The sequence below is a fragment of the Salvia miltiorrhiza genome, chromosome 3, assembly GCF_028751815.1.
Source record: "Salvia miltiorrhiza cultivar Shanhuang (shh) chromosome 3, IMPLAD_Smil_shh, whole genome shotgun sequence".
In the NCBI taxonomy this organism is placed as follows: Eukaryota; Viridiplantae; Streptophyta; class Magnoliopsida; order Lamiales; family Lamiaceae; genus Salvia; species Salvia miltiorrhiza.
Genome location: NC_080389.1, coordinates 7,015,437 through 7,036,508, shown reverse-complemented (window position 1 = coordinate 7,036,508; position 21,072 = coordinate 7,015,437). Strand labels below are relative to the sequence as shown.

The 21,072-nt window shown below is 34.6% G+C and overlaps 1 protein-coding gene and 1 long non-coding RNA gene across 2 annotated transcripts; one reads left to right on the top strand and one right to left on the bottom strand.

Annotated features, from left to right (window-relative positions):
- The first annotated feature begins 539 nt into the window (after nucleotides 1-539).
- LOC131017276 (uncharacterized) lies at nucleotides 540-3,557 on the top strand. The gene is made up of 2 exons (XR_009099524.1): nucleotides 540-630; nucleotides 3,296-3,557. It is a non-coding gene; the product is annotated as an uncharacterized LOC131017276 (long non-coding RNA).
- Nucleotides 3,558-12,467: 8,910 nt separating this feature from the next.
- Nucleotides 12,468-15,152, bottom strand: LOC131018231 (putative late blight resistance protein homolog R1A-10). Its single transcript, XM_057946955.1, has one exon. The coding sequence runs from the start codon at nucleotides 15,150-15,152 to the stop codon at nucleotides 12,468-12,470; it is 2,685 nt and encodes an 894-aa protein (XP_057802938.1).
- Between the last annotated feature and the right edge of the window lie 5,920 nt (nucleotides 15,153-21,072).

The following is a 21,072-nucleotide window of genomic DNA, read 5'->3' as shown; positions in this document are numbered from 1 at the left end:
TATGAATTCAGCTTATGATCCTGAATTTATATTGTTAAAGCAGTTAATGATATTATTTCAGAGTTATAACTGACTTAGCAAAGTCACGTTATTTATTTAAGCAAGATGAAATTAGATTTTATCTTTATTCAAGTCGTGATTTATTTCTGACTCGTGAGTTAATTAAATCTGCGGATTTAATTTAAATATTAGAACAACAAACGAATTAAATCTACGGATTTAATTTAGATTCATTTTATAATTTATCGATTTAAGCGAGAAATCACATGTCGAAATACGAGATTTATTTAATAAACAGTATCAAGCATATACGAGCACACGATCCATCTTACAGTTACAGAATCACCGAGACAGGGAAAATACATCAATAATTCTCCTCTACATTTTTTTTTTCCTTTCTTTTTCTTCTCTTTTTCTTTCCATTAATTTTGTTCCCCACTCCATTTTACCACTAAATCTACTTTTTGACTTTCACCACCATTTTCCCCACCACTTTCACCACCAACTCAATTATGCAACACACACATATTGTACCAGCCATCAAGTCTTTTCTTCCCTCACCAAAACGTGTAGAAGAAGTTGAGAAAGGGAGAGAGAGTTTCCTCCAACTCCAAATTGTAACTTGAAGAGGTATATACTAAGCTTCTTTATTTTGAATTCAGTTGCATATCATCCAAACGGTTCCCAAAAATTCTCAAATTAATTGTGTATCATCTTTCATACATTTTCTATATTTTGGTAAAATTTCAGAATATTTAGAGCTCGCATGATTTATTTATGAATTTGTAAACATCACTGCCCATCTGGAATACATTTTTGGTAAACAATCTTTGGGAGATCATAAGTAAAGTTTCAATCGGTGAAAACCTTTGAAACTTGAATATGTCACTCTAGACTCCCGTATCTTTCTTTTGACATCGGCCTCACCATTTTTGAGTAAGGGAAACAACCGGTATAAATTCTTGAAATCTAGTTCTTATTCCATGTACCATCCAGTAGATTTTACAAACCTACGACTTTGAGGTGGAAAAGGCCGACTTAAATATTTGATTCTCAAGCCTATCTTTCTACTGAATATTCACTGACATGTTGGGAACTTACTTGTTCAGTTTTAGAATTTTTGGTGAAGCTTAAAGTAGTTTTTCCGATTTATGTTCTGAATCTGCCAAACTTGAACTCTTTTTGTGCACTGAACTTTAGATAGTCATATCTTCTAAACCATGAAGGTTCTTAGAGTAAATCCAACTGGAGAGTGTTATGATCTCTCCCTAGTTTCCAGATTGACCTTTGGGGTTCCCAGTGGAGTTTTGTAAAGGGAGATATGAATTTTTAAAGAAAGCCCACTGACTTGGTTGTAATCTGGAAATATGAAATTTACAGATTTTTGCTTGTTAAATACCCATCTTTGAGAGGGCATATCTTGCTCGTTTGAATTGTTTTTCATTCGATTCAAATTGGAGAATGATCCTTGAAATGTCTAGTTTCCAGAATGTCTTTTGGAGCCTCATTTGGAGATCCGAGGTACATTTGGTGTCTGTTGTAAAACAACCCCTTAAGAGCTCAAGTTGTTGAATTATTTTCTATGTATCAAAGTTTATTTTAAAGGATGTTTCGTGAAAGATTTAGTATATGTGCGTAACAAGTTTGGGACTATTTATTTTAAATGAGGTCCGTTCTTTATTTAAATTAGGATGGACTTTTAATGAATATTTTTGGGATTAAACTATTATTTCTTGATTTATATAAATTATTTTTAAGGACTTATAAATATGAATTTCGTAGGCCTACTGACCTACTGTGATCGACGGTTTGTCGATGTCTAACAGCTTTGAAAATTTTATAGCAAGTCACTACATGAGTCTTGAGTACCCTGGTAAAATTTCAAGCCATTCCAACTTCGTATGATACTTCTTTAAAATGCAAAACCTAAACTGCACATTACTACTGAGAATTTCAGAGAACAGAGAAAAGAGTCATTTATTTCAGTAGCTTCCTGGGTGATCTAGCTTTCCAAATTTTTATGGTATTAACCTTATTGTGTTATTTAGATATCCACCAAAGTTGAGCCCAGTTTGACAACGTTTACTATTTTTCAAAAATACAAGTTTTCGATTGTTCAAAACTGCCGAACATGGTAGATCGTGGTAAAAACGTCATATCTCTCAAACCACTTGGAGTTTTCGACTCTATTTTTTTTTATATGAAACTAGACTCGAAGATCTTTCTTTCGGTATGAGTCTCGAGTCCAGGAGATGTCGGAGTCAGAACAGATTAAATTTTGAAGTTGAGTCAGTGTAAAAGCAGAGCATGTTTTGATGATGTTTGATTGTGATTCTTATGTGCCTTATGTTGAGCCTTTTTATTTTATTTTATTTTTTTTATTTTATAACATTACTTGTTCTTATTTATTAAGCCCGATTAATTATGAGATTATAAAGCGAATAAGTTGAAGTATTTATTTTCTATTGACTACGAGGAACGGGGTTTATTTAATTGACGGATTAGAACACCCGATGAGAACGGATTGATTATGATAATCTATCCGACCTCATGTGACGAGCCTTATTTAAATTATTTTATTTCGACAATTAGGATTTATAATAGAATTTCCCAGATTATTATCTCAGAATAATAATTATCGGAATATGAGTCATGCATAGTTAAATTACGCATTCTCATTAATTGAGGATTTTATTCGAACAGTATCTTATTTATATTCTCGTAATAAAGGTCAAACACGAGATTAATAATCAGTCAAGGAGCTACTGTACCACAGAAAATTTCTATCAGGTGGGCATTACTTTCATATATATCAAATGAGTTTAAATGTTATGTTCAAGCAAGTTATTTCATGATTAAATTAATTGAAGATATTTCAAATATTGTCTTGCCATAAAATATTTAAATTTCAGTATGATATCTATCTGATGTGACTTTTATCATGTAATCGAATTCGGGTCTTGAGCAGTTGATAGCTATCCTGCCAGGGCTAGTGTACACCAGTGACCGTGAGTCATCTAGCGGGTTGGCCGGTCAAGTGACCGTGAGAGGTGGCCACCTCTCCGGCACAAAGTTCCAGATATGATAGATTACAAGAGAACTTAGTCTGCAGACGAACTTTAAGAATCACAAATGAATTTAGTAAGCTTGGGCCTTTTAGCGAAAAACTCCCTTGCTGTACTGTTTATGATGGCATGACAATTTACAGTTTTGAAGCATGTATTTTTATAATTAGGCATACGTGTCCACTGAGTACTTTTGTACTCAAGCCCTGCATATATTTCTAAATGTGCAGGTTGAGCAGCTGCCGATGGTGATGAAGTGACGAGCGGGATTCTTTTGTCTTATTATGTATTAATGAACTCTAGGGTTACATGTCTTCATACATGTAATCAGAACCTTATTCCGCTGCGTACTCAGAAGTTTTATGTTATTTTGGATAAGTCGGAGTTATCCGAACTTGTTAGTTATTTGAGTCTATACGACAAAAACTCTGTTATATTATAGATATCCATGTTGTTAACAATGATGAAATACGATCCTTTCTTGTTTGATTATTCCCCTTTCTACCCCGCTTCTAATCTCCCTTCATTAGCCACGATTTCCCGGCTTAATTATCCTTAATTAGGACCGGTCGTGACAGTTTATTTTATCAATCCTATGGTTGATATTGTGTCTGGAGGGTGATTTTTTTTCGCAGGGTTCGAATCCTGGAGGGAGCAGAATATTTTAAATTTTGTTACTCATCAGTATATACTGCATTGTTCATCAGTATATATGACCCTGTTCATCAGTATATATGTCTTATTCATTATAAATTTTTTAAATTTTATTTTTCATCAGTATATACATCTTGTTCATTAGATATACGTTTTGTTCATTAGTATTATATGTCTTATTCATTGTACTCATGTTACACGAAAAATATGGGGTCTCACTGGAGCGCGCCCCTATATATATATATATATATATATATATATATATAGGGGTGGAATACCGTGAGAGCGCATCTTAAAATAAGAAATAAGAGCAATTTTTAATGTATGAATTTTATGTAGAATACGAATGAATTCGCTGTATAAATGTATGAATTGTGAAAAATAAATTTTTGCTATCTTTGGGATTCGAACTCAGAACCATAAATCCATCCAACAGGATAACGAATCAACCGTAGATTATGATGATCTAAGGGCTGAAAATGATTCTTATTTTATATCTTAAAAATTGTTTTTATTTTAGCCCTTCCCTATATATATATATATATATATATATATATATATATATATATATATATAGGATGGAGTTCTATGGAGACCACTTCTTATATAGAGAATGAAGACCAAATTTGTGCGTCGATCTTGCTTAATCTAACGGTGATCATTCGTCCATTAATTATTGTAATTTTTCCATATTTATTTATTTCCCTAATTACAACTAATCAAATCTTTTATTTATGCTCAAATCTCTCCCTCACTGATCCGTCCCTCTCTCCAAACTCACGCTCTCTGTCTCTCTCCCACACGTTCGTAGAAAATACTAATGAATATACTAATGTTCGTTGATATGTTCATAGAAAAACAAACGAACATACTAATGTTCACATAGAAAATACTAATGAACGTACTAATATTCGTTGCTATGTTCGTAGAAAAATGAATGAACAAACTAATGTTCGATGATATATGCGTAGAAAAACAAATGAACAGCGATATGTTCGTAGGAAAATAAATGAACATACTAATGTTCAGCTATTACTTTCATTGATGAATGGTATCACATCAGAAAAGGAATGAAGTATTTTACGGGATTTCATAAACATACCAAATTAATCTAATATCATGGAATTTTATGGTCCCTTGATTCAGATTCATCTAACAGACATGATGTGGTCTCTATTCTCCATCTAAGTAGGTGGTTGCCATGGAAGCTATATATATATATATATATATATATATATATATATATATATAGAGAGAGAGAGAGAGAGGAATGTTATGCTACATACCTTATGTGAGCACCTTATGTGAGCACCACTCACGTTTAGCCCTCGTTAGCATTATTTTTTTTGTTTTAGACACTTATTTTTATTCTAATAGTTCATAAATTGTTATTAGGATCATTAATTTTATAAATAACATAAAAATCAAAGTTCGATTTGTTCATATTCCCTTTAACTTCAAATAATTAATAAAAAGGATAAATTAGACTTTGATTTTTATGTTATTTATAAAATTAATGATCCTAATAACAATTTATGAAGTATTAGAATAAAAATAAATGTCTAAAACAAAAAAAAAATGCTAACGAGGACTAAACATGAGTGATGCTCACATAAGGTGCTCACATAAGGTATGTAGCATAACATTCCTCTCTCTCTCTCTCTCTCTCTCTCTCTCTCTCTATATATATATATATATATATATATAGGGGAGGGCTAGGATGAAAACAGTCCTTAGACTATAAAATAGGAATGATTTTGAACCATAGATTTAGGCTCTATCAACGGCCTGGATTTAATTTTGTTGATTCGTCTCAATTCATAACAGTTCTAGTAGAAGTCATCCGATTATTTAATAGAAGGACATAATTGATATTACACAAATTTGACTTTCCATTAGCAACCCCTTAATTTCCGAGATTCACACTCACTAATTAGGAAATTTAAATTTTGCTTTAATGTTTTCTGAATCTGTACAGATTTGTCATAATTTAATATGTATTGAAATCGCGATAATTCAATGAACGATATCCAATTTCATTTTTTTTCTTTCTGCCAAATTAAACCCATATAAATATATTCTTAATTTTTGCACCCATAATTTTAAATAATAAATTTGATTCACTTTTATTCGAACCCTTAAATATTTCTATATAAATGGAAGAATGTTTAATTTGTGTATGAACCTATTGATGGTTCTGTATGAATCAACATGTGTATTATTCATTTAAAATGAATCTGATGATGGTGCTGTATGAATCAACGTGTGTACCAGTACGATCCAATTTCATTTTTGTATGAATAAATATGTTTCTTGGTTTGAGTATTTAGTTTTATGTTTAATGATTTTTCTAACCTTATATGAATCAGCATGTGTATGATTCAATGGATATTTATAAATGCATCTATTGATGTTCGTGTATGAATCAGTTTAGATTTCTGTATGAATAAACATATTTTTCTGTATGATGCAGCGTGTGAAAAGTTGTGAATGTAGTAATGTTTTTATTTTTTAATGTTTTAAGTTTATCTCAAATTTCATAAATTTGTGTAGATATGGAAAATAATATAAAAGTAAATTATGTAATCCCCAAATTTACGGATTAACGGAATATTAAAGAATAAAATTACCATCATATCCTACACTATAATGGCGTGAATTTCAGATCTTAAAAATAAGATTAATTCTAGCCGTGTGATATTTTAAATCCAAGGGCCCATAGTTGTTCCTATTTTATAGCCTAAGATGTGTTTTTATTTTAGCCTCCCTATATATATATATATATATATATATATATATATATATATATATAGGGTGTGGTTCTAGAGAGAACTGTAACGCCCCGCTTTTCCCTAGCTAAATTTAGAGTAGATTTCAAACTTAGAATTTAAGATGATTCACGCCGAATAAAAGAAAATGAATTTATTTTAATTCCAACAAAAATGATTTACAAAAGCATTTGTAAATTTAGTTATTAAATTTATATGCATTGCATATTTATTTAATTTAACATTCAAGCATTTTCACGAGCTTTTAATTAGCCAACCTTGAAGAATTTTTACAGTTTCGACAATTTTATCCTGAGGGATTATATTTGTCAAATCAATAACCTCAACTACCCATACCCCTATGATATCCATCAGCCACCCTACTTACCTACTACAGCCCAATTCCAGCCCCCAAAAGTCAGGCTGTCAATCCCAACTTTTCTACCAAATCAAATGCGCCATATTAGTTTGACATTTCCCACAACTCAAAGCTCTCTCTTTTATACCAAGAAAAACACAACCGAACAAGGTAAGCTGTGAACTTTGATTTCCTTCCATAGTCCATCTTTCAGATTTCAAAGAAAGCAATATGTGAGATCCTTTTTCAGGCTCCACAACCTCAACCGAAAGCTCTCAATGCTTCATCTACAAGTCACTCTGCCCATTTTATCTCTATTCACGGTTAGCACCCCAAATTCAGTAAAGCACTTTTTCCAGTATTCAAATCTCTAATGGATAGCAGGCAACAATTTTGCTCTTATGTTATATTCACATATGGATTGAAAGACTTTTGAACAAATGACATTTACAAAAATACATATGCATACATATTCTGTGCATACACGCATTTGTTTATATCAAAGTGTCAAATGATTTTACATATTCGGTGAATGCATAGAAAAGAAGAAAAGCGAAGAGTCGGAGTCTTGAACTTGTTTGTGCTTGAGCCGTTGATGTTGTCGGGTGGGAGTCGTTGTCGTGTGTCGGGTCTGAAAGGGATCGAGGGAGGCGGAGGCGGTTCTCTTGTTGCTGGGCCGTCGGATCTGTTAACGGGGGAGATTTGAGAGAGAGCTGAGGGAGAATCGGCGGCAGCCTGCTCCATCTACTGTTGTCGGCCGGAGAGAGAGGGGGGTGGAGAGATATGGGCGGCTGTGGGTTCAGCGGAGGGATGCAGGGCACGGCGGCGGTGCCGCTGCTGCCCGGCCACGACTGGAGAGAGAGAGAGGTCGGAGTCACGGTCGGTGGTAGCTTGCTGCTGTCCGGCCAAGGGCGAAAGATTGGGCAGAGGGGAAGTCATGGTCTGCGTGTGTGAGCGTCCTGTGAGTCGGCAGACGGCGGTGGTAGCGTGAAGCTGCTGCTGTCCATCTGGTCGAGTAAGAAAATAGATGAAAGCTAGAGGGTTGGAGATGAAGAGCACGAAGGCTTCATTTACCACCGGAGTTTTGAGAGAGAAATGGGAGTCGCGATCGGCGGATGGCTGCTGCGTGCTACCTGCGTCCATGTGTATGGGTGTGTGTGTTAGAAAGTCGAGGAGGAGAGGGGTGTACTGGGTCCGAGCGGAGGACGGTGGAGCGGCAGCTATTCGCTGCTACTCGTCGGAGTCGGGGAAGAAGGCAGCTTTCGCTGCTGCTCGTTGGCGGAAGAGCAGTCGAGAGAGAGAGAGAATGATATGTGTGTGTGCGCGTGAATGATGAAGGAGGGGGAGAAAGGGTGTTGGGTTGGGGTTGGGCTTTGTGTCTTGGGCTTTGGGTTGGGCCGATTTTTCTTTTGTTTTAAATTTTCAGCTGGGCCTTATTTTAATTATATTATTGGGTCAGTTTTATTTTAAAGCTTTGGGCTGTCTTGATTAATTAAATTAATTGAGCTGCCCTATTTTAATTAATTGAACTATTAATTAGTTTAATTAATTTATTCAAAGAATAGTTTTCATAATAATATTAAATTATTATTATGTGCATATTTTAAGTAAATTACTTATTATATGCTAAGCATGACATGAAGTTGCATCTTTACTTGCAATAAAAGTATTTAAATTGGTTTTCATTAAATCCAATTATTTAAGAAAATCGAGTAAGGATATTGTTGGTGTCCTTAACTCAAGAATTTAGTTTTCAAGTATTTATTTACTAAATTTTGAAAACCCGGCTAAGTGAATCATAGAATGTTAAGCACTTCACCACGACGTAAGATTAGCTTCACGAGACCTATTAAGAATAGAATTTCTTGTAGGCTTTGTGACCAGGGGGATTAGCGCTGCTTTCCCAAGACAAGTTATATGTGTATGATCTTCAGGCTTTGCCTATTCAGGTGGGCTTACTTTCCAAATGTATAAAGTATGATTGAGTTATTAAGCTCTAAATGTTTCAATGATATGCAAATTGTTTATTCAATAAAATGCAAACTGTTTATCCAATAAAATATTTTGTGCACTCTGCTCCGTTTAAGGCTCGCAACAATGAATCGATCGAGGTTCTCTCTTGACCTAACACGTTATTTGAGAATTGTGTACAACTATTAGCTGACCTGGTGGGTTGATCTCCATCGGGCACTAATCATGTATGAGGCGTTATAAGGGTGCTCGACGGGATGTGTTCCGGAGCATTGGGTCCCAAATGGGAGCTTGGCTGGGTTACGCCCTCAGTCCAAGTAAAGCAGGAGTAATGGATCCGTCGGTGGCTAAAAGGTCCGGGATCACAGCGAGTAACGGAAAGGGAGTGTGACATGTGCGCACAAATGAAAGAAATTATTTTAACATGCTTAGAAGTCCTTTCAATTTAAAACCTTCTAAGTCATGTCAAGTTCAATTGGATAAACTGTCTTTATTAAAATATGAGATGTTTCAGAAAATGCATGCCCACTAAGTACATTAGTACTTAGCCCAAAAATACTTTCAAATGTTTTCAGGTTGGCTGGCCGGTGCTGACGGGACGGAGCTGAGGCTAGCGATAAATTCCTATGTTAGACTTCCGCTGTAGCAATTACTCTTATACATCTTTTGTTTTCTCAACTTAAGATGACTTCATTTGAGCTTCAATTTAAAATTTATAGTTTTATGTTAATGAACGTCGGTTGTCAGAAGCATGAAACAAAACTTGTGATCCAAAGGGGCCTAGCCTGACTTTCTATCCTATTTCGGGTTTTACCAAGGTATTTTCCTTGTTTATTTCTATGAATTATTCACACCTCGATTATATTTATTCCTTCAAGAATTGGGGTGTGACAAGAACTACATTATTTGTGAGAACGGGAGAACCATCAAATCTAATGCATCCACTGTAAAAATTAATGCATTCGCTGTTAAAATTAATGCACTAAAAAAATAAAAAATAAATGCTCCCTTCAGGATTCGAACCCAGGATCTGCATTCATCCAACAAGATGATGCATCCACCGTAGATCTTGATGATCGAATGGCTGAAAATGATTCTCCGGTCTTTTTTTATTTATGGTTCTTTCTTGAACCTCTCCCTATATATATATATATACATATATATATATATATGGTTGGGATCTATGAAGAAGTAACTATATTTCGTTCTGAATAAATCACGCGACCGCACGAATAGTTATTTTACTGAATAAACACGTACATTTTTCGTTCATGCGCTCGCGTGATTTATTCAGTAAATGTATTGAGTTATTCAGCCTTCGTTGTTTCCTTCTACATTTAGCATTCTTCATTGATCCCTTCCCTATATATATATATATATATATATATATATATATATATATATATTTTTTTTTGATCGGGCAAAGTCATGTTAGATGTTAGTAATTAGTTCCCCATCCACTCCAAGAACCACCTTATCTCTCCATTCACCTAATCCACTCCAAGAATAACTCTCCATTCACCTAATCCACCTTATATCTCCAATCTCCAATTCGCTCCCAAGAGGGATCGAACCCGGGTCACTTCACTTAAGTGAGGACCCAGTGGCCAGTGGGCTAAGCCCCCTGGTTTATATATATATATATATATATATATATATATATATATATATATATATATATATATATAGGCGCGCTCCAGTGAGACCCCCTATTTTTCGTGTAACATGAGTACAATGAATAAGACATATAATACTAATGAACAAAACGTATATCTAATGAACAAGATGTATATACTAATGAAAAATAAAATTTAAAAAATTCGTAATGAATAAGACATATATACTGATGAACAGAGCCGTATATACTGATGAACAATGCATTATATACTGATGAATAACAAAATTTAAAATATTCTGCTCGCTCCAGGATTCGAACCCTGCAAAAAAAAATCACCCTCCAGATACAATATCAGCCATATGATTGATAAAATAAATGCACCAGATCGTACCCTAGATCTCACTAAAATTAGGGGGTCTCATTGGAGCGGCCCCCTATATATATATATATATATTGTTAAGCTTATTATTAAGAGTCTGTTAGTTAGCTTCAAAATCTGTTTTAGTTAGCTTTAAATCTGTTAAGCTGAGTCAGCTAAAAACAGTAAGTAGACTAGTCAAAGATAGTTAGGTTAGCTAGAGCTTTCCTTTTCTGTATAAAGCATCGAGCTTTGAGTTTTGTAAGTTTCAAGTTTTAGATCTAAATGAAAAATATCATCTGCATTTCTACTGCTATGCTTTCCTCTCTATCTCCCATGCTTTCTCTATATTCAACATGCTATCAGTCGCCATCAAATACTCTCTGATTTCACAAATTTTTTGATTTCAATTCACTATATTCTCCGATCCAAATCTCCAAGTCTGTTTTCGCTGCTTACTCTTGTTCGTTGATAAACTCAATTGATTCCTCCAATCCGTAATTGTTGGAATAAGGCTGATTAGTGATAAAGTTACCATGTTCGCAGTAGGAATAAATTGGTAGACGAATTATTTCTTACGTTCTTGGGTAACTTGTCTAAATCGGTTCCTTCATCTTAATGCTATTAGAATATTAAATCTAGGTCTGGTGTCTCCAGCTAGGTTATATCTTAATAAGATGAATAGGCAGGTCTGACGTCTCCAGCTGTCTATCGACACAATAAGTAGGAATTGGGGTACGTCCGTTGCGTTCACGGTATCCTATAATGGTTGGTTAATAAAGATTAATTTATCTTTACGTCGATGAACGGAGTTATTAAATTAGTATGGATTTATTCGAGCCGAGTTACCTTTCTTTGATTACTATTTGTGCAGCACACTAAATGGAGAATCTAAACCCTAAATGGATAATCTAAACCCTAAATAGAGAATCTAAATCCTAAATGGATGATCTAAACCCTAAATGGGTAAACTAAACCCTACAGGTCGGGAAAGTGTTCAAAATGATCATATAACTGTACCCATCAAAATAATATCAGCACACAAGTATATGGTACTAATGGTACTAATATAGCCATAAGTATCATTCGTGCAGCACTACATATAACATAGTATATGGTACTAATGGTACTAATAGTGTCATATGTGCCTAACCCGCGCAAACTCGAATTCGACCCGAATCTGACTCGCCCTATTTAAGGGCAAAACAGTCCTAAAATGTAAAAAAATAGCCAGAATTTCTGTTTTACCAATTAGTGGCCAAATATTGTGTTTGCATCTTCAATATGACTATCCGACACCAATATTGTTTCTTATTTTTATCTCTCGCTCTAAGCTAATTCTCAAACTAATTCTCAAAAGTAAACACGCTTATGTTAAACGTTATATCCAATTTTTTTATAACAAAGTCAATGTCATACAACAATTGAAGAAAATCCTACGAAATATATGTCAACAAAACTGAGTCAAAACATGCTTTAAAAAACATAGTCAAGACGCTTTGGATGACATGTTGGGAAAGATAAGTACGTTGCCCCTTCTTGAGAACCATCTCTCTCTCTCTCTCTCTCTCTCTCTTTGTTGGGAGATGATATGAGATGAGAGGGAAGAAGATTGTAGAAGATTGAAGAAACATCAACAAACACACAAATACAAGAGAGATAATGGCAGTAAAACCTAGCTAGTATAAAAATACATAACTTCGAAGTTGGGGCTTGCCAAGCTTTGCACTGCTTCGTTCTTTTGCCAATGCCAAAGCCAAACTTGAACATGAAATGGAAGATCTTCCCCTTGTAATTCCACTTGTTCCTCTACGATCTCCTTTGCGCACATCACAACGGCTTCACCACAAAGCTCAATACATATCTTTTGCAGCGTCGGTATGTCTCCAATTTGAGTCGGGATCTCCTTCAACTCTTCCATATGAAAAAGACGAAGCTTCTCAAGGCGTGGAAAGATGGAGCTCGATTCCGCAGTCCAATTCTTCAAACTGGCACAATCTTGCAATCCCAAGTATTTGAGGGAAGGGAACTGGCCTTCGACCATTTCCCACTTGCCTGTTCCAAAGCATCCATTCCTCAAATTGAACATCTCGAGAAGGGGCAATGCACCTATCTTTTCCAATATTTTTTCCCATTCAAAGCAATGATTCATCACAAGAGTCAACTTCTTGAGGCTTTGGGGGAATGTGAGCACATATAGAGAAGCACTAAAATCAAACCAACACGTTACGGAGAGCGATTCCAATTTACACAGACGTCTGATATTGTTCAGACAATAATAATCATCTTGCTCGATTTCCCCTCTATCAAAATACTCTATCACCAATTTTTTGATATTAGGAATTCTCTTAACCACGTCTTCGCTGCACTTAAAATTTGCTATTCCTACAAGCACCAGTAGATTCTCCATGACGATGACATCATCACTCGAAGGTTCTGGAAGATAAAATCTTCTTGTAGTCATTTCAATATGCCTAAGTTGTGGCATTCGCCAAATCTCAGCAGGTGTGAAATCCCTTCTACAATAAACAATCAATATCTGCAGATTCCAGAGGCGACTAAAAGAGGAAAAGATCGAGGACATGCTACCAACTTCAACAGCAAGGTGGCGCAAGTTAACATACAGAGACGCAAGGGACTTAATCAAGCTTTCATCTTCAAAATAATGATCAAACTTGTATGCATGTAATGTTCTAAGCAATTCGGAATTCTTAAAACGTGGGACTTTCCCAAATTCACTAACAATGGAACGAGCACGTGGCATAGTCTGCAAGTCGTGAAGGACTTTCTTCTTTGGCGTGTTCCTGGGTATAACAACGCGGCGTTGGCTACTTATGCCTCGAGGACTAGATTGCCCTATGACATGATAGAACCCATCTTTCTTGCTCTGGTTCAAGCATAAATCCCTCAACAAATCATGAATTTTGACAAATTTTATGTTTCCTGTAGACCCCACTTCACCGACTAGAATGAGATTTCTATCAACCAAGTCCTTTAAGAACTCTATGGCAATAGTTTCCAAACTTTTTCCATTCATGGGTTTTAAAAATCCTTCAGAAACCCATAGCTTCACGAGTGTTGAGACTCTAACTGAATCATCCTCCTCAAACACTCCCATATACAAAAAACATGGCTTTAAATAAACTGGCAAATGATTATAGCTCATTTTCAAGAGTTTCATGCAATGCTTATCATTCTCCAAATTCACTTCTGAAGCTAAGTTCTTCCTAATTGATTCCCAAACTCCTAGAGTGTGTTCCCTATTTCTCAAAATACCCCCCACTACAACAATTGATAAAGGAAGTCCTCTGCAATTCTCTACTATTTTCTTTCCAATTTTCTCTAACTCATGAGGGCAACTTCCAACCCCAAACATAATTTTTGAGAAGAGTTCCCAGCTTCGAACCTCATCTAAAAATTCCATTTGAAGGCTATAATTGTTGTTCAATTGGGAACTCAAGTGTGAAAGCCTAGTCGTCACTAATATCCGACTACAATTCTCATTTTCAGGAAAGAAACGTTGTATCCTATCCCAGGCATCGATACTCCACATATCATCCATCACAATTAGAAACCTTCTACCTGACAAATACTGGTAGAGCTCTAATTCTAGTTCATCTTCACTCTTTTCACTCAGTTGTTCCTTGCTTTTTTTAGTGGCTTGAGAAACAAGTTCACAAAGAATTTCCCTTGTGTTGTATTGTTGAGAAATGGTAGCCCAAGCACAAACATCAAAACGCTGCTCAATAATTTTCTTCGAATAAACAGTTTTAGCAAGAGTGGTTTTACCTATCCCGCCCATTCCTGTGATCGGGATGACTTGCCGTTCGCGTTGGTCTGAAACGAGCCTTTCTAGGATTCCATTCACGACACCCTCGGACCACACCACCATGCCACTGTTGTTCTTCCCAGTGGAAGAAGAAGCAGAGACGAAGCTACGCTGCTTATCATGGATCACCACCTTCTCTGCATTCCTCTGCATCGCCAAACTCTTGATCTGATCCATTTCTTGTATCACATTTTGCACATCTTCAAACAAGTTCATCTCTTCCTCAGCTCGAAAGCAGCTGTGGAAGCGGCTGCAAATGGTTTCTCTGGATCTGCTCTGCTGAATCTTGGCCACGATATGAGATTCGATGGCGTCTTCAGCTGCGTAAGCTGCATCTGCAATACGCATCTCCAATGGATCTGCTTCGTCGGAAACAGGGGAGTTATAAGCTTCGAGAAACTCCTGCAAGAACGTGACATTTTCAGTGAGGGATTGAACTTGTTGTTTGTCGAGAGAAATCGGAGGGGAATGATGGCTCTCGAGGTCGTCTATGATATGCATTAGAGAAACCAAGGCTGCGTAGGCCGCCATGATCGATATCAGTTGAAGGGAAACAGAGTATAATTATGAGAATTTTGGACAAGAATTTGATAGAATCTTAATTTTTAGCTTCTTATTTATACTAACACTTTCAAAACCACTCGGCTTTCCTAGAGAACTGTGCATGCTTGTTCCTTAACCACTGAATAATTCTGTGTTTTCAGATTTGTCCTAATGTACACGTTTCGACCTCCGTTGGTTCATTTTTGTTACCTTTGCGACTAAACTGTGGGTATTAAAAAGAACACAAAAACTCCCGTGAACTGTGGGTATTAAAAAGAACACAAAAACTCCCGTGAAACCGGTTTCACGGAGAAACCGATTTTTTGAATGAAACTACTTTAACATACAAATGACACTACTTGAACATACAAATTACATTTGAAGATAATTTGTATGTTGAAGTAGTGTAATTCGGAAATTGATTTCACGGTGAAACCAGTTTCACGGAAGACCACTTCCAAAAAGAATAAGTAGGCGACGTCAACGAATAGTAAACTGTAGGGCCAACCGACATATCTTATCTTAGCAGTTGGCAATAATGTGAAAGCGAATGTTTGTGATAATAATTGAGGAGAGATATATAAGCATTGTGACTTACAGATTCTTCTTGTTTCAATGGGATGCTCCAATGGACTGCCTCAGAAATGGGATGCTCCAATTAAACTCCTTATTGCGAAAATAGTTAGAATTATTTCATTGAATCTATAAACCAATTCTACCGAAATCTATAAATTAATTCTACGAAATCTATAAATTTAAGAAATACTAGTATTTGCCCTCCCTACAATGCACGGGAAACATTTTTATATTTATATATTTATATAAAATTGATACTAACTCAATTATAATATTAATAATATAATAAAAAATTAATTTTAACTGAATATATTTGAAATGAATATTAAAAAAATAAAAAAAATATTAAACAAGAATTCACAAATTGATATCATGAAAAGACAAAAAAAATTAAAATGAAAATAAAAAATAATTGAAAAATAGATTTATTCAAAAAAAAGAGGAGAAATAATTTTTATAAAATTTAATCTTTAAATAAATATAACTTTTACACTGTAAGTAAAATATATAAAATATTTACATAAAATATATCAAATTAGAGCTCTTATCGTGATCTTTAATTTGATATGTATATTAAATATTTTATAATGAGTTGAATTTTATAATTTTAGAAAGAATTGAAACAAAAAAAATAAGAAGATAAAAAAAGAAATAAAAACAAAATATATAGTTTACAAATAAACCTTTAATTTTATTATAACTACAAAATTGCCACTCAATTTCAAAATTAATTTGAAATTGACTTCAAATTGAAAGTTATCTTTTTAATATATTATATATTTTTAAAAACATTAACGAAATTCGGTCGTAAATTCGCCATTTTATACGTAACACCTTCTTTTCGAAATCACAAGCGGAATACTTTAGTAGGCTAAAGCCCAATAAAAACTTGATTTCATCTTCATTGTACTTGATCTTATAGATCCATTTCAGTTGATGGATTCCATCAATTTTTTTCATGTTGAGCTTTTCTCAATGCTTCTCATTTCTTCATCCATCGGTTTTCTCAATTTAGCATTTTTTTTACAGCTTCCTTGAAACTTTGAGGTTCGCCTGCAAAAGAAGTAGAGTATGCAAGAAACGGAGCGGAGAAGGTAGCAAAGGCGAAATTTCACGAGACATAGATATCATCAAGAGAACGATACTTTCTTGGATGATCTTCCGAGTTCGAATTTGAATCGGAATCGTTCTCTTGAGCATTACTACTCGATAGGAACAATTGTTGCAGGTTCATTTTCCCACTTCCATGCTACACTCTCATCAAAAATCACTTCTCTAGAAATCACCAATTTGTTAGTTTGAGGGTTAAGTAGGCGGTGGCCTTTCGATTCATCACTATAGCCAATGAAGATGAGTTTTTCACCTTTTTCATCAAACTTCTCCTTGTTTTGAGAAGGAACTAAAAACTTTGAGTTCACTAACAACAAGTTTTTTCTTTTTCTTTTTTTATGCCACGCTTCAAACGGTGTTTCTATATTTAACAATTGAAATATCGATCTTTAAATATTATTTTTATTTATTTTATTGATTAATTCACGACCGAATAATGTAGGTGGCAAACATAATTGATTTAATATTTAATCTTACGAATACAATAACGGCCGATTATTTGATCATTAATATTCCATCCGTCCCGCTTCAAATGACCCAAAAAATTTGGGCACAGAGATTAATGTGATAAAGGTGTAAAATGGTGGTGGGACCATCCAAAAAGTAGTGTTAAATATTTCTAAATTTGGGTTGGATTATTTGAAGTGGGACAATCCAAAATAAAAATTCGGTCATTTGAACTGGGATGGAGAGAGTAGTATTTACTTCTATTATTATTTTTTACAAAAATTAACTGCTAATGATGGTTTTTCTTATTTCTAATTTTTGTTTTAATATAACTGGAACAATATAATTGGTTACTACTTTTTCTATAAATATTTTTAAAAATATTAATGAAATTCGGTCGTAAAAATCCGCAATTTTATACGTAGCACTTCCTTAATAGTTTTCAGAAATCACAACTGTAAAGGAAAGCAAGTGTCTGCAGGTTATCAAGAGCTTCATAAGCCATCTCGATTTTACACAAAAAAAATTCTCAAAATTATTGTTTACTGGTTGTGAGTTGTGATATGTTCAATTTTTCTTTTTCTTGTTCTAATTTCAAAGCAAAACTGCGCCAACCCATTAACTATCTTTTCATCAGTGCGATTCCGCGTCATCCAATCACTATTCCGTCAGTGCAAAACCGTGTCACCCAATCTAATCACACACTAGCTAGCTCAATGAATTCAACTCTCCCAATTTATATTGTTGAAATACACGAAAAAAGACTGCTTTTGGTGAGAAATGAAATATAAGTCAATCTACAATAATAATTGAAAATAGGAGTAACTGTTATAAACTAGAGAGAAGCGAGAGAATATAGTAGAGAATACAAATATCGTTTCACCCTCTTCAATTGGTCGAAATGGATCTTTCTTAGTATCAAGAGATCTAACGACCATTGGTGATGCTAATTGATGTGCATTATCCATATAGAAGCGTTTTAACACTTTTTCTGTATATGTGGATTGATGGATAAACGTTCCTCCACGGATACGTTCCATTTGCAAACCAAGACAAAACTTCGTCTTTCCCAAATTTTTAATCTCAAATTCTTTCTGCAAATATTCAGCAGTTTTATTGAGCTCTTCAGGAGTCCCAATTAAATTTAAATCATCAACATAAACTGCTATGATTGCAAATCCACTTTCGGTTTTCTTAATGAAAACATAAGGGCAGATATCATCATTCTTGTATCCTTCTTTCAAAAGATACTCGCTCAGTCTATTGTACCACATACGACCAGACTGTTTCAACCCATACAACGATTTTTGCAGTTTAATTAAATACATGCTTTTGGGTTGTGACTGAAATCCTTCAGGCATTTTAAATCCTTCAGGAATTTTCATATATATGTCAGTATCTAATGACCCATATAGATAAGCAGTCACTACATCCATAAGGCGCATATCAAGCCTTTGTGACACAGCCAGACTAATCAAAAATCTAAAAGTAATAGCGTCCATTACTGGATAGTATGTTTCCTCATAATCAATTCCTGGTTTTTGTGAGAAACCTTGTGCTACGAGTCTTGCTCTATATCTCGTAACTTCATTTTTCTCGTTTCTCTTTCTAACAAAAATCCATCTATATCCAACAGGGATTTTAGATTCCGGAGTTAAGGCTATAGGCCCAAATACTTTCCGGTTATCACAGGAATTTAATTCCCTTTCTATAGCTTCTTTTCACTTTGGCCAATCAAGTCTCTGTTTGCATTTAGCAACAGATGTATGTTCAGGATCCTGATATTTAAAACTTCAAGAGCTATATTAAAGGCAAATATATCATCAACAATGATATTTTCTCTCTCTAGTATCTGATGTAAATAATTTATTGAGATCTCATGATTTTCAGATACTTGTAATTCTTCAGAAATTACATCACTTTCATTTGATTGATTAGTCGTTTTCGTCATTGTTTGGTTTCCATCTTGCCCCTTTCTTTTTCTAGGCATAGAATCTTTGGAACCAACTGGTCGACTACGTTTTTGACGAATTTTGGACTCATTTGCTGCCAAAGCTATTTGTCCTTCAGGGACATCAATTTTAGCTGGAGTATTTGCAGCATGTATGTGAGATTGTGTCACTTTTCTTGTATCTACAAAAGCATCAGGAATTTGATTTGCAATATTTTGCAAATGAATGATCTTTTCATTTTCTTGTTCACATTGATTTGTTCTAGAATCAAAATGTGATAAGTTTTTCTCATTTCAAGAGATTTCCTTGTGCTTTTCTGGATGTAGATTTATTCCTCCTAATGTTGGAAATGTCATTTCATCTAAATGACAATCTGCAAAACGTGCAGTAAATAAATCACCTGTTAAAGGTTCTAGATACCTTATAATCGATGGTGAATCAAATCCAACATATATCCCAAGTCTTCGTTGGGGACCCATTTTTGTACGTTGTGGGAGTGCAATTGTGACTTGAACCGCGCAACCAAAAGTTCGTAAGTGAGAAACATCAGGTTCTCGGCCAAATATAATTTGCATTGGGGAGTATTCATGATTTGCTGATGGCCTTAGTCGAACTAATGTTGCAGCATGTAATATGGCATGACCCCAAACAGTAGTTGGTAGTTTTGAGTTCATAAGTAATGGTCTAGCAATAATTTGAAGACGTTTAATAAATGATTCCGCTAAACCATTTTGAGTATGGACATGAGCTACTGGATGTTCAATCTCAATTCCAATAGCCATACAATAGTTATCAAATGCTTGAGATGTAAACTCACCAGCATTATCAAGACGAATTCTTTTAATTGAATTGTCTGGGAATTGAGCTCTTAATTTTATGATTTGAGCAAGTAGTCTAGCAAATGCTGCATTTCTAGTAGAAAGCAAGCATACATGTGACCATCTAGAAGAATCATCAATCAATACCATAAAGTATCGAAAAGGTCCACAAGGTAGATGTATAGGTCCACAAATGTCTCCTTGAATTCTTTCTAGGAAAGATGGAGATTCAGTATTAACCTTCGTATATGAAGATCTAATAACTAACTTGCCTTGCGCACAAGCATCACATGGGAATTCCTTTGTAGAAAGAATCTTTTGATTCTTTATGTTGTGCCCATATGAATTATTGATTATTCGGCGCATCATAGTCGCTCCAGGATGTCCAAACCTATCATGCCAAAGCTTAAAACTTTTTGTATCATTGAACTTTATGTTCATGACATGGTTTGTCTCAATTGCTTTTATGAATGTGTAATACATTCCAGAAGGTAGTGTTGCTAATTTTTCTTTTGTCAGCTTATAGCCTGAAACAAAAGAATTTATGCAAAGATATTCATTTCTACCTTTCACACAATTGTCTCGATGTGGTATCCATTATTTCGGATATCCTTGAAACTTAGTAAGTTACTTACTAAAGTGCAGGGCATTTTCAATATCTAATTTAGTATCATTTGGCAAAATGATACAAGCTCTTCCGGAGCCTTCAATGATTTTTGATGCACCTGATATTATGTTAACATTATTCTCATCTAATGTCAACTTAAGGAAATACTTCTTCTTTTGAAGAATAATATGTGTATTTATTTACCAAGACAAATATCACAAGATTTCATATAATATATATTCATGCCTTGTTAAAAACCTCTCCGTAAAAACCCTATGGGAAAAATTCGGTAGAGGAAAAGAGTACAAGATATATATATTTACTCATATATTACACTAGTTGTCTCGTTAAAAACCTTAACTAAGAAAACCTCGTAGGAAAAAACTTAGTAAGGGAAA